Source organism: Schistocerca cancellata, chromosome 1 (assembly GCF_023864275.1).
Source record: "Schistocerca cancellata isolate TAMUIC-IGC-003103 chromosome 1, iqSchCanc2.1, whole genome shotgun sequence".
In the NCBI taxonomy this organism is placed as follows: Eukaryota; Metazoa; Arthropoda; class Insecta; order Orthoptera; family Acrididae; genus Schistocerca; species Schistocerca cancellata.
Window position 1 is genome coordinate 1,151,799,011 of NC_064626.1, and position 14,919 is coordinate 1,151,813,929.

General features: G+C 43.5%; 1 protein-coding gene across 1 annotated transcript in view; it reads left to right on the forward strand.

Annotated features, from left to right (window-relative positions):
• The window catches only part of LOC126136259 (opsin, ultraviolet-sensitive-like), a 185,807-nt gene that overhangs the window by 150,764 nt on the left and 20,124 nt on the right, over nucleotides 1–14,919 (forward strand). Inside the window, exon 4 of the mRNA XM_049915205.1 lies at nucleotides 5,697–5,891. Coding sequence (XP_049771162.1) covers nucleotides 5,697–5,891 — 195 coding nt within the window. The remainder of the gene's footprint in view (nucleotides 1–5,696; nucleotides 5,892–14,919) is intronic.

Consider the following 14,919-nt stretch of genomic DNA (forward strand, 5'->3'; position numbering starts at 1 on the left):
TTGCTCTCCTGTATATGTTCGACAGACAGTTTCAGTATGAAATTCAATTTATAAGAATGGCAATGTACGAAGAGAAGTGAGGGGTATTTGCCTCATAAGTTTTTTTACCCCATTATATTACCCAACCATGACGGCACAGCCATCCTATGTCAGAGCTACAAGTCTTCTAAGCACTCCGTCTTCAGGCTACGAGTGGCCTACCGGGACCATCCGACAGCCGTGTCATCCTTCGTGGGGGATGCAGATAGGAGGGGCGTGGGGTCAGCACACCGCCCTCCCGGTCGTTATGATGGTATTCTTGGCCGAAGCCGCTACTATTCGGTCGAGTAGCTCCTCAATTAGCATCACGAGGCTGAGTGCACCCCGAAAAATGGCAACAGTGCATGGCGGCCTGGATGGTCACCCATCGGAGTGCCGACCACGCCCGACAGCGCTTAACTTCGCTGATCTCACGGGAACCGGTGTAGCCACTCGGGGAGGCCGTTGCCACTACAAGTCTTCTACCACAATGAAATTCACGAATGCTGTCAGACAGATGCCTACTAAACTAGCAGCACTTTAGTTCTCAATGACATCAACAAATCCCAAAAATCTCTCACACATTTCACCAGCAGATAACTCATATCGCAGGTCCGGCTGCTTATATCGCCACCGTGTCACCGACTGCTCACAATCTTCTTCTTGGCATGTATTGATTTCCTTGGAGATGAAATATCTTCAAAACTCCAGTTCACATGTCGCCATGCAGGCGGGCTAGGTAACAAGAACGTGCGCACTCAGTGTCCTGCGGTCTTCATAAATAGAACATCCAAAATAATCAGCAGCAACCAGACTGGGATATCCAAGAGTCTATTCACCTCCTTAATACATCAGGATGTGAGGCCGCCAATGAACATTGGGCACGTCAACCAACAGCTGGGATACGTCCTCGTCTACTTCACGGAAATCAGCTGCCTGTACCAGTTACCTCAACATTTTAGTACCTTTACACTTTAAGTTGAACGACAAAGAGACAGCAATGAATCCGATCGAAAAGAAACACCCGGATAAAACATGGAAACGTATATGTGCGAACATCACCAACCCCATTCTTACGTCGGACATAGCTGCTATATGTATGACTTCGTAAATGAAATTAAACTACGCCCTACACCATATTGTAACCATTGTCACCTTATAGACACACTGGCTCACACCTTCGTTTGTAGAGAGAACATCGTGGTGTGGAACTGGACGAGGAAGGAGTTATCGATTATTAAGAGGACGACGGAGAATGCGATCGCTGTGGACGATGTGTTACACCCGGAGTGGCACATGTTCCCTGCCGCAAAGACCAATGCACGTACTGCATTCTCACGCAACAACATGCAGACCTCAAAGCATTCATTTTTTATATTACGGAACAACATCATAATTTGAAAAAACATCCTAAGTATAAACAGTTGTTCCAAAACTTTCTTATTTGCACTTTGCCCCAAAACTAAGCGTCATTCCACATTGTATCACTTCATGTTCAGAAAAGCAACTTACACACAGTTGAGGAGCGCAAGCGCGACAAAGCTACATGCACATACGCCAGTCAAGATAACTATAAATACTCAAAGGAGAAATGCTGTGAAATTTGTTGGAGAAACCTTTGCTTTGCTTTTACTTTCTTTATTTTAAACTGGCGGTTACATGTTGCTGCGAAGTAAATTTCATTTCCAAATGGTGAGAAGCTACCACCACAGAAGGAGCAACATTCCTTCCTTTTCTTTACGTTTATTTGTTACGAATAGCACTCATGCGCAACATTCATTTGGATATTAAAAGAAGAAACCCACGACATGAACGTGATATCCTCCTTATATTCTGATGCACCCTACCTGCGAGAAAAGATCTTTCACAGTGTGACGCTGAAAGTTCAGAAAAGATAAACAGAGAAATCCAAACTCGGGAAATTAGTGTGATACACACCTGACACGAAACGGAAAACCATGAAACTGACATCTTGGATATTCGGGAATCCAGCCGGATGTTCGCGTCGTTCTCGCACGATATTTCAACAGCGTGCCTCGCTGTCTTCTTCAGGCGCTGCCTGAGACTGGTCCTTGGGTCGATCGAGTCCAGTATTTATGCCTGTGAGGAGCTGGGCGTTCCCTAATCGGTCCGCGCCGGGTCGAGTGTTCCATCTGTGGTCCGCGCCCGCCAGACTCGGCTTCAACGGACCCCTCCAGTCGCAGATGTTCCGACTGCCGTCGGCGCCCGTTCTGGCCGTCCTCAACGGATGTGGTTATCATCTGAGGTGTGTCAGACCCGGTCTGAGATGTTGGGTACTCTATCTCCTGACTGTTACTATGATTTCCACTTCTGTTTCGTGCTGGCCGCTCCCTAATCGGTCCGTGCCGCGTCGTGTGTTCTGTCTGAGGTCCGCCCCCGCCAGACGCGGCTACATTGTCCCTCTCTGGTCGCTGGTGTTCCCTCCGCCGTCCGCGCCCGGCCTGGCCGTCTTCTGAAGTCGAGTTCATGATCTGGGGTGTGTCAGATTTGGTCTCCAATGTCAGACACCTTGTCTCACGGCTGTTCTCTCGGTCTCCACTTCTATTTCTTGTAGAATCCCGGAGTGTCCTGCGTTGAGTTTTCACAAGCTCAAGCGCTGCGAGAACGACGCGAACATCCGGCTGGATTCCCGAATATCCAAGATGTCAACAGATCGCCGGGAAAGCATGAAGAATTAAACCATGAAACTACCCTTCGAGAAGAGCAACTTGAAGCAGTTTCTTAAAAAGCGCTTATTTTCTGATATCTCGCAGCAATGGCGGCTGTCGTTTCTTTTTTAACAATAGAAGTACACCTCCTTTGAAAATATGTCCTTCCGTAGCCGGGCGGTCTCGGCGCCTTGCCACGGTTCGCGCGGCTCGTCCCGTCGGAGGATCGAGTCCTCCCTCGGGCATGGTGAAACATCCCATTAGAAAAATTAATAATGACAGGGCTGGTAAACCTCTTACGTTATTTGATTTTCAAACAGCTGAGCAAAACTGAACGTACTCAGATATTTCTCTCTTTACTTATTCCGATCAACAGTAAACTGACACACAATAATTTTTTTTTTAGCGCAACGCAATCTGTCTTTCAATAATCCCTTCAAAAGAATGGCCCTGACTAACAATAATGTATATCTTTCATGAATCACTTACCTCACAAAAATCTTCGTTACTCAAACTACTGCAATACAGCGTGCGCGAATACTGCCATCTAAATAAAAGATTCTAACTACTCAAGGCACTAACTACTGATAGGCATAGTTAGCAAATGAAACATTTTGATGGAGAACAAGCAATGTATTTACCTTAATAGTGTTCAAAAGTCATAATACATATATCAGTTCATGATATCTGATCTTGCAAATTTCGTTTTTCTGACGGAGACTCGTCCAGATCGTCCGCTCTCAAAACCCTGCCATCTCTCTCCCCACATCCACCACTGGTGGCGGCTCACCTCCAACTGCGCAACGCTACACGCTGTTCACACCCAACTGCCCGACACTACAATAGCGAATATTCCAACAATGCCAACCAGCCACAGATTGCACATAGCACAGTCAGTGATTTTCATACAGAGCGCTACGTTGCATTACCAACATAAAAACCTAAACAGCAGACTTAAAATGGGTGTGTGTGTGTGTTGTTCTTAGCGTAAGTTAGTTTGAGTTTGATTAAGTAGTGTGTAAGCCTAGGGCCCGATGACCTCAGCCGTTTGGTACAATAGGAGGTTATCACCAGTTCCCAGTTTGCTTCCGTATTCAAGACTACTATCAGAGAAAAAAATCATTAGTAAAGTCACGGAATAGACAACATTATTAAACAACACAGAACGCTATCAAGCTAGCGATGTTATTTACAATGCTACGGTCTCGCAGGCGAAAACGATAATTCAGGCTATTTATCACTCAGAGTTCCTGTGTTACACTTCTGCCAGATAATTACTGTCTCTTTCACAAATCATTGAATTCATTTTCACGTCTTATTACTTCACAATAAATGTACCTGCAGCTTCATTTGAACCTTCAAATTAATGCGTTTCAGATGTCTAGCTGCCCATAACATAAACTAGGCTTCGTGTCCCGTGCTCGACTCTGCAAAATTCAGACGCTGGGAGAGATACTCCGCATCCAAGCCAGCGATATGATAATGTATGCCTAAAATCGTAAAAGAAATACTGTATAAAATACACTACTGGCCATTAAATTTGCTACACCACGAAGACGACGTTCTACAGACTCGAAATTTAACAGACGGGAAGAAGATGCTGTGATATGCAAATGATTAGCTTTTCAGAGCATTCGCACAAGGTTGGCCCCGGTGGCGACACCTACAACGTGCTGACATGAGGAAAGTTTCCAACCGATTTCTCATACACAGACAGCAGTTGAACGGCGTTGCCTGGTGAAACGTTGTTGTAATGCCTCGTGTAAGGAGGAGAAATGCGTACCATTACGTTTCCGACTTTGATAAAGGTCGAATTGTAGCCAATCGCGATTGCGGTTTATCGTACCGCGACATTGCTGCTCACGTTTGTCGAGATCCAATGACTGTTAGCAGAGTATGGAATCGGTGGGTTCAGGAGGGTAAACCGGAACGCCGAGATGGATCCCAAAGGCCTCGTATCACTAGCAGTCGAGATGACAGGCATCTTATCCGAATGGCTGTAACGGATCGTGCAGCCACTTCTCGAACCCCGAGTCAATAGATGGGGACGTTTGCAAGACAACAACCATCTCCACGAACAGTTCGACGACGTTTGCAGCAGCATTGACTGTCACCTCGGAGACCATAACTGCGGTTGCCCTTGACGCTGCATCACAGACAGGAGCGCGTGCGATTGTGTACTCAACGACGAACCTAGGTGTACGAATGGCAAGACGTCATTTTTTCGGATGAATCCAGGTTCTGTTTACAGCATCATCATGGTCGCATCCGTGTTTGGCGACATCGCGGTGAACGCACATTGGAAGCGTGTATTCGTCATCGCCATACTGGCGTATCACCCGCCTTGATGGTATGGGGTGCCGTTGGTTCCAAGTCTCGGTCACCTCTTGTTCGCATTGACGGCACTTTGAACAGTAGACGTTACATTTCAGATGTGTTACTACCCGTGGCTCTACCCTTCATTCGATCCCTGTGAAATCTTACATTTCAGTAGGATAATTCACGGCCGCGTGTTGCAGGTCCTGTGTGGGCCTTTCTGGATACAGAAAATGTTCGACTGCTGCCCTGGCCAGCACATTCTCCAGATTTCTCACCAATTGAAAACGTCTGGTCAATGGTGGCCGAGCAGCTGATTCGTCACAATACGCCAGTCACTACTCTTGATTAACTGTGGTATCGTGTTGAAGCTGCATGTGAAGCTGTACCTGTATACGCCATCCAAGCTTTGTTGACCTAATGCCCAGGCGTATCAAGGCCGCTATTACGGCCAGAGGGGGTTGTTCTAGGTACTGATCTCTCAGGATCTATGCACCGAAATTGCGTGAAAATGTAATCACATGTCAGTTCTAGTATAATATATTTGTCCAATGAATACCCGTTTATCATCTGCATATCTTCTAGGTGCAGCAATTTTAATGGCCAGTAATGTAAAAATATCGGCACTCGGTAATGCCGTTTTGATATCGATATGTCAGAGATAAAAACCGTCGCCCGCGCTGTGTGTTGCAGTGCACGGGCGAGACGACGGCGTACATCGTGTCGTTCGGCGTGGCGGCGTGGCTGCTTCCGCTGGCCCTCATCTCGTGCTGCTACTGCGCCATCTGCAGGGCCGCCCTCAGGGCCAAGGGCGACGCCGCGCAGGGCCACGACGGCCGCCACACGCACTCCGCCAAGCGGCGCACCGAGCTGCGCCTCGCAGCAGTCGTCAGTAACTCGCCTCAGCTCGGCTTAGCAGTTAGCTTACAACGGGACCACGTGACAGTCGGACATTTTGTAAATTTTTTGATTTATGATACGTGAGGTTCACAGCTGAAATATCACTCCCCCGAAGCAAGACCCCGCAAGTCTCAAAGATCCTGAAAAAAAATCGATTTTAAAGTCTACTCAGAGTGTATAACTCACCAAAATACGAATGATTGCCTGCCAAGCGTGCGCCCCTGGTTCACTCTCGGCCGACGCAAATTTTTAAACATAGGTGCACGGTCCACGGGTATTACCGTGAAGGGCAATATACTGGGTGATAAAAAAGTCAGTATAAAATTGAAAACTGAATAAATCGCGGAATAATGTAGATAGAGAGGTACAAATTGACGCACATGCTTGGAATGTCATTGGGTTTTATTAGAACCAAAAAAATACAAAAGTTCAAAAAATGTCCGACAGATGGCGCTTCATCTGATCAGAAAAACAATAATTGGCATAGCAAAGTAAGACAAAGCAAAGATGTTGTTTACAGGAAATGCTCAGTATGTCCACCATCATTCCTCAACAATAGCTGTAGTCGAGGAATAATGTTGTGAACAGCACTGTAAAGCATGTCTGGAGTTATGGTCAGGCATTGGCGTCGGATGTTGTCTTTCAGCATCCCTAGAAATGTCGGTCGATCACGATACACTTGCGACTTCAGGTAACCCCAAAGCCAATAATCGCGCGGACTGAGGTCTGTGGACCTGGGAGGCCAAGCATGACGAAAGTGGCGGCTGGGCACACTACCATCACCAAACGACTCGCGCAAGAGATCTTTCATTCGTCTAGCAATATTAGCAATATGGGGTGGAGCGCCATCCTGCATAAACATCGTACGTTGCAACAGGTGTTTATCAGCCAAGCTGGGGATGATGCGATTCTGTAACATATCAGCGTACCTCTCACCCGTCACGGTAGCAGTTTTGCTGTCCAGCGCCATCTGTTGGACATTTTGTGACCTTTTTTTTTGTTCCAACAAAACCCCACGTCGTTCCAAACATGTGTGTCAATTTTTACCTCTCTATCTACATTATTCCGTGGTTTATTACGTTTTCAAATTTATACTGACTTTTTGATCACCCAGTACATCAACAGTCCTCGGTAGCATTCGAGACTGGTAATCGCAGGTTCGAGTCTCGTTTCGGTCATTATTTTTATTCCTTTTTTGTCTAATTAGAATAATTAAGTCACTTATATATTCCCTCCAAGACAAAAAAAAAATCGACACACCGCGAATAGCAGGGAAATATGTAGATGTGACACGTATGTACAGAAAAACAAATGATCACGGATTCAGAAAAAAATGATCATTTATTCAAGACAAAGAGCTCTACAGCAAGTTGGAAAAGAGAGATGGGGAAAAAAATGGAAATGAGCGTACGGCAATATGGGCAGGAAGTCCCCCATTTCGGGAATTTCGGCCGCCGAGGGCAAGTACTTACTGCATTTGACGCCACATTGGGCGACTTGCGCGTCGGAGATGGGGATGAAATAATGATGAGGACAACACAACACCGAGTCCCTGGACGCAAGAAATCTCCTTCCCCAGCCGGGAATTGAACCTGAGACCCTTGGCGTGGCATTCCGCTGCACTGACCACTCAGCTAACGGGGGCGGACAGAAGTAGGGCCATATTACACGAACGTATGATAAATCCCTTCTCTCAAAAATATTTCTCTTCTTCAAACCTGCTCTGTGTTACCACAGATAACGTGTCACTGATCTCATTTGTACTTTAATTGCAGTACACGCGAGGTACGTTTTTGCCTCCACCACCATTCGGGTAATTTCTTCGTGGCGTGTCGTCTTATTTTCCTCCGTACAGTGTGAAACTCATCAAATATGCTAATTAAGACACATCATATAATCGTTTTTATGAAAAATGCATTCGAATTTAGGGGTAAGGCGAGAAAAATTCAGCATTTCTACGGGGGTGTGATGGATGCCATGACAGTGACTCTTGTCTTTCTTTTTACAACGCTCATCACTGTGGCTCGTCTGAGATCATGTCTGTGGTATAAAACAATGAACACACATGATTTTTCATTTTACTCAGAAAAAATTATTTGCAATGCCTTTTCTCTAAGTGAAACAATCTTTATTCACAATATTTTGTAAAATATTGCCAGTTAAAAATTTATATTTGCAATGAAAACTGGAATTTAGTGTGCAATATGTAATTACATGTGATATTATGTCCATTTTCCATAAAAATAATTACATATTTGTTAATTAGCATATTTTGATGAATTTTATATTTCTCTGTTGTAAGTATTCTAAATCGATAAAAAAGCTAAAAATAATGACCGATCGAAACGAGTCTCAAACCAACGATTACCAATCTCAAACACCACCGGATTCTTTCATGTTTATGTATTTTATGCTTCACGGAAACGCTCATTTGCGTTCTCGGTCGAGAACTGAAATCGTGTCGCTCGCTTAGCAGGCAAGCGTTCTACTACAGAACCACTCAGCACATCGTAGAAATGTTGCAATTTCAGTGAATTTAACATTTTCGGATAATTCCAAAGCCCATTTTCTATGAGAATTTTTAGAGTTACATCAAACTGCTTTAGGAAATTGATATTTGACCTTTGAACTTCACGCAACATAAATATAAAAACTACAAATATCCGATTGCCGTGCTGTGCCGCCGTGGGGGGTAGCCGCGCGGTCTTGGGGCGCCTTGTCACGGTCCGTGCGGCTGCGCCGTCGGAGGTTCGAGTCCTCCCTCCGGCATGGCTGTTGTGTGTTGTCCATAACGTAAGTTAGTTTAAATTAGATTAAGTACTGTGTTGGCTTAGGGACCTATGACCTCAACAATTTGGTCCCGTAAGACCATACCACAAATTTCCAATTTTCCGTGTCGTGCCCGTGCTAACTTGCTGTTGTTGCCGTTATTGTCGACTTCAGTCCGAAGATTTCTGGTCCAGCTCTCCATGCTACTCTATCCTGTGCTAGCCTCTTCATCACTGAATGACTTCTGCAACCTACATCCACTTGAGCATGCTTACTGTCTTCACCCCATGGCCTTCCTCTATAGTTTCTGCAGCCCACACTTGCTTCCCTCACCAAATAACGATTCCTTGATGTCTCACGATGTGTCCCCAGCCTATAGCTCCTTTTAGCCAAGTTATGGCACAAATCCTTATCGGTAACTGGACGAAAACAAAATAAATAAAATTCTGCTACTGCAGTTTTCGAGAGATTAGAGACAAGAATTAAAATAGGAAGAGTTTAATTTTTTTTTTGTGGGATCAAAAATTTTAAAAAAATCTCTCACACCGGCCTGATTTAGCTTCACTGATCAGGATTGTAAAAACATGCGTATGTTAAGGGAATTTTCATTGACAAAGCAGGCTTATCACTTTCACACAATTCAATATTGTTCTATCCTGATTAAATTGAGCTTAACTTAAATTTCATAAGGCAGTGAAGCAATTTCGAAGTCTCGGTGCGACGAAAATTGGCAGTCGATCTCCTGGAAACATTTGTAATAATTATTAACTTTCGGTGATCACATGGGGAAGACCGGAGATCTGCTGGTAAGACCGTGTTAGCCCATTTATTTGAAGTAACTGGATATCTTGAGCATACAAAACGGCAGGTTCGTCCAGTGTAAATCAGACGTTCCCCACTGATCCCGTGCAACACAGAGTAGTAAGCAGACACTGTCAATAATAATCAGTTAAATAATACGCGAACACACTTACTTTAGTTTAGTTCATGTATTAAATTCCTTCTCATACAGAATCTCATCAAGATGGTGACTAGCTCAACAATACATACATATACATCCTCTTTCTTTCACGACTAATCCGCAAGAATTCCCTCATTCTTTTTATAAGAGAAAACATAGATAGCAGAGCAGATATTCCATGGAGTAAATGGACGCTCCAACGAATAATTGGGCTTGAAACTACTTTGCATTGATAATCGTTAAGATAAGAAGAGATATTTCGAGATATGTACTGAGTTATATAATTTATAAAATTTCTGAAAATATAGTGGAGAGACCGCTGCAAGAGACATTACAAGAGGAATCTCTCAAGTAATACGACCAAGCAAATGCCTTACACAAGGGCAGTGTAGAGCACCTACTCTGTTTAAATGTTATCTGAACTACTAGTAAGTTCTTAAATAATGGATGAATTAGTGTGGAGGAATGGGCCCAGACGTAGATTGGGATTACATATCGAGTTTACTATTCACCGATGATCAAATTATATTGGCTGCAAATGGCTATGGTATAGAGTACATAATGAAGAAAACCGTAGAAACAAGGCCGACTAACGACAAATTTATCTAAATAAAAATATCTCTCTATAGGAGGTAAACATTATGGCTTTATCATCCATGGAAATTCTGTTGAGGCATGCTAAGAGTATAAATACCTAGGACCTGTATTCTCGGATCAGGATTCCAGTAAACAAGAAATAAGGCAGAGGACAAGTCAATCTAAGCAAGAAATCAGCAAACAGGATTTCATCCTTTGGTTAAATAAAATTCAGAATGAGGAAAAAAAGGGTTATACGAATTAATACTACAAAGCTTTTGTTTATATGGAGCAGAACCCTGGCAATTGAGAAAACAAGATAAAGGAAGACTTGGAGCAGTGCAAATGGATTATCTGAGAAAAAGTTGTAGAGTTTGAAAGCGAGAGAAGATCCCAAATAAGGACATTAGCTAGGAAATGAAAACCCTGACGGACATTACAGAAGACGTGTAAAAATGGCTTTATAATGGTATGGGCATCTGATGAGATTTAGAGGATGGACAATGGCCGAAAAAAGTACTTTGTTGGCAACCTCAATACAAGAGAAAAAGAGGAAGAATCTATACAAAATGGAATACCAAGTAAAGGATTGTATGCGATGAAAAAGTTTGGAAGAACAATTATACAAGGCTCGAGAGGCTTGGACACCAGGTTATGAGAAACAGCGGCAAGAGCTGTAAAAAACTCGTAAATATGTCAGGGCGATTCAGCTGCCCCAACCTATGGGTTCTAGGCAACCCGCAATGCCTTCAAAACCACACACGGCATTTTCATATTCTCGCGCTCGCTTTGCACAAACTATCAGCCCTACAGCAAAATTCACAGGACCTCTTTGTAGGAAATTTAACGCAGTTCAACTTTATACTAGGATCCGTTCTCGCTGGAGACTACGGTTTTCCAGTTATTCAAGAAAAACCCGTTCAATGGTCACTTTTGTAAGGTTATGCTTTTTACTCTGGAGTAATGTTCATCACTGCAATAACAGACTCATAATGCATTTTGACATTGTTATCAAAGTGAGTCTAAAGATCCGTTCACAATCGCTTCTAAAATGGCGGCACAATTCATGGCATACCCGTATTTTCAAGCTCGAAGATCCAGCTTTCTGTAGCACCACTGTGTGGGTTTCTCATTCTGCTCTACCTCTAAAAGTTAAAAGTGTTGAACTTAGCGATGCGAAAAGCCTTCCCCCAACCGAACATCACCATGTGACTGTTCTCAGCAACCTGTCCCACTTTTGGTGGAATATTTCTGGTGTAATCTGTTCTCCGTGTGTTCCATTTTATAAATATAAATGTCAAAAAAGTGGCCAGTAGGTATAATTTCGCAGTTTCTATAACTAAGGGATGAGTGATCTTGCTTATGCGATCAAAAAAAACGCGAGTCGTATAAATATCGGGGTTTAAGAAACAAATACTGCTATAAATTATGGATTGTTTGCAGTATATAGATTCCGAGTATGATGTGATAGTTCCGAAAGCGATCGTTAGAACAGGGGTGTCCAACCTTTTAGCTTATCTGGGTCACACTGGAAGAAAACGAGTGTTTTTGTGCTACACATAAGATATGCAATACTAACAATAGCCGCTGAGAAAAAGAAAAAAGGAAAGAAATGAGGTGGACCAATGAGCGAATAGCATCATGTGGCAGAAGTTTTAAATTGAAAATACTCATGTTAGCAGAATCTTCCGTCGGTTCTTGGTAGAACAACATTATAATAAATGGAAAACACGAGTTTGTTTTTGTTCTACAATATTCAGATTATTGTAATTCAAAGGGAATTTTATGAAATCGTTTTTACCAATCGTGTGATAGATGCTCTCTTCTTGGGCTGCATTGGTTCAAATGGCTCTGAGCACTATGAGACTTAACATCTGAGGTCATCAGTCCCCTAGAACTTAGAACTACCAAAACCTAACTAACTTGAGGACATCACACACATCCATGCCCGAGGCAGGATTCGAACCTGCGACCGTAGTCGTCGTGCGGTTCCGGACTGCAGCGCCTAGAACCGCTCGGCTACACCGGGCTGCTGGGCTGCATTGATACTTGCTTTTGGCCATATGCGCGCCACAGGTTAGACATCCCTGCATTAGAAGGATTCGAAATTCCTACCTTAACTAACACAATGAAATCGTAAAATCTCAGTATAGTGGTACGGCTGCAGGGTGATTATTACAAGCCAGCTGTGGGTTGGCTTGCCATAAAAGGACGCATTTTCGTCTTCGAGTCTTATTTCTTTTACCAGTAACCCCAGACAGCTTCAGACCTTTAATTACTTTCCAAATTTGTTAATGTTTCAAATATTTGACGTTAAGAGTGTAAATCCTTTGAGGCTGTAATTTTCCGCGAATCTCAATATTTGTATTGTCATACAGGGTGTTTCAAAAATGACCGGTATATTTGAAACGGCAATAAAAACTAAACGAGCAGCGATAGAAATACACCGTTTGTTGCAATATGCTTGGGACAACAGTACATTTTCAGGCGGACAAACTTTCGAAATTACAGTAGTTACAATTTTCAACAACAGATGGCGCTGCAAGTGATGTGAAAGATATAGAAGACAATGCAGTCTGTGGGTGCGCCATTCTGTACGTCGTCTTTCTGCTGTAAGCGTGTGCTGTTCACAACGTGCAAGTGTGCTGTAGACAACATGGTTTATTCCTTAGAACAGAGGATTTTTCTAGTGTTGGAATTCCACCGCCTAGAACACAGTGTTGTTGCAACAAGACGAAGTTTTCAACGGAGGATTAATGTAACCAAAGGACCGAAAAGCGATACAATAAAGGATCTGTTTGAAAAATTTCAACGGACTGAGAACATGACGGATGAACGTGCTGGAAAGGTAGGGCGACCGCGTACAGCAACCACAGAGGGCAACGCGCAGCTAGTGCAGCAGGTGATCCAACAGCGGCCTCGGGTTTCCATTCGCCGTGTTGCAGCTGCGGTCCAAATGACGCCAACGTCCACGTATCGTCTCATGCGCCAGAGTTTACACCTCTATCCGTACAAAATTCAAACGCGGCAACCCCTCAGCGCCGCTACCATTGCTGCACGAGAGACATTCGCTAACGATATAGTGCACAGGATTGATGATGGCGGTATGCATGTGGGCAGCATTTGGTTTACTGACGAAGCTTATTTTTACCTGGACGGCTTCGTCAATAAACAGAACTGGCGCGTATGGGGAACCGAAAAGCCCCATGTTGCAGTCCCATCGTCCCTGCACCCTCAAAAAGTACTGGTCTGGGCCGCCATTTCTTCCAAAGGAATCATTGGCCCATTTTTCAGATCCGAAACGATTACTGCATCACGCTATCTGGACATTCTTCGTGAATTTGTGGCGGTACAAACTGCCTTAGACGACACTGCGAACACCTCGTGGTTTATGCAAGATGGTGCCCGGCCACATGGCACGGCCGACGTCTTTAATTTCCTGAATGAATATTTCGATGATCGTGTGATTGCTTTGGGCTATCCGAAACATACAGGAGGCGGCGTGGATTGGCCTCCCTACTCGCCAGACATGAACCCCTATGACTTCTTTCTGTGGGGACACTTGAAAGACCAGGTGTACCGCCAGAATCCAGAAACAATTGAACAGCTGAAGCAGTACATCTCATCTGCATGTGAAGCCATTCCGCCAGACACGTTGTCAAAGGTTTCGGGTAATTTCATTCAGAGACTACGCCATATTATTGCTACGCATGGTGGATATGTGCAAAATATCGTACTATAGAGTTTCCCAGACCGCAGCGCCATCTGTTGTTGAAAATTGTAACTACTGTAATTTCGAAAGTTTGTCCGCCTGAAAATGTACTGTTGTCCCAAGCATATTGCAACAAACGGTGTATTTCTATCGCTGCTCGTTTAGTTTTTATTGCCGTTTCAAATATACCGGTCATTTTTGAAACACCCTGTAGCTCCTGTACTATGTGTCATACTATGATATAATTTTGCAGTTGCACTCAGTGGTATACTTGAATACTGTTTGCAAAATGTGTTGCAAATAGTAGTAAAGAAATGATAAATTAAAACATTATGCTGAAGTTTTACTGTGTGAACAATGAATACGAAGTAAGGGATAAACTTTTTTCCTTTCATTATTTTGTGAGAGAAGGGAAGATGTCAACGAGAAAAACTTTTGAACAGGTTTAAATATATGTGTAAAGTGTTCTGGAAGTGGTCTCATTCTCAGACACTGTATGAATACAATGTGAGTAATGTGTATGTTATGAGGCACACTGGTTCAAGGCAAGTAGAGAGTTTCCGACTTTAATACTTGACTTAATTGTTAAACTTTTAATGTAAGATCATGCCTCATAATGTGCACAGTATGATAGCATTTTAAATTTTCAATTTAGGTCAATAACTATACAGTGTCAATCCAAAAAGTTTCGAGACTAATTTTATTCCCAGAATATAAGCGACCTCCGAGCTGTAACTACGGTGGCAGCTTGAACTAACAGCTGTAAACAAGAGATATGCATTGTGTCAGTCAGTTGTGAGGAGGCAGTGTTATGCAGTTGACATGCCACCTCAATGTGTCAAAGTTGCCATGTCACAAATCTCAGTAGAGCAACATCTCTCAACCAAGTCTTCAAGAGATTCTCCGGTTTGCTTTTAAGAAGAGAAATGTGTGTGCAAAGTTTGTCCCACACACCTTGACTCTTGAAGAAAAACAATGACACGTGGACGCCCGCCACA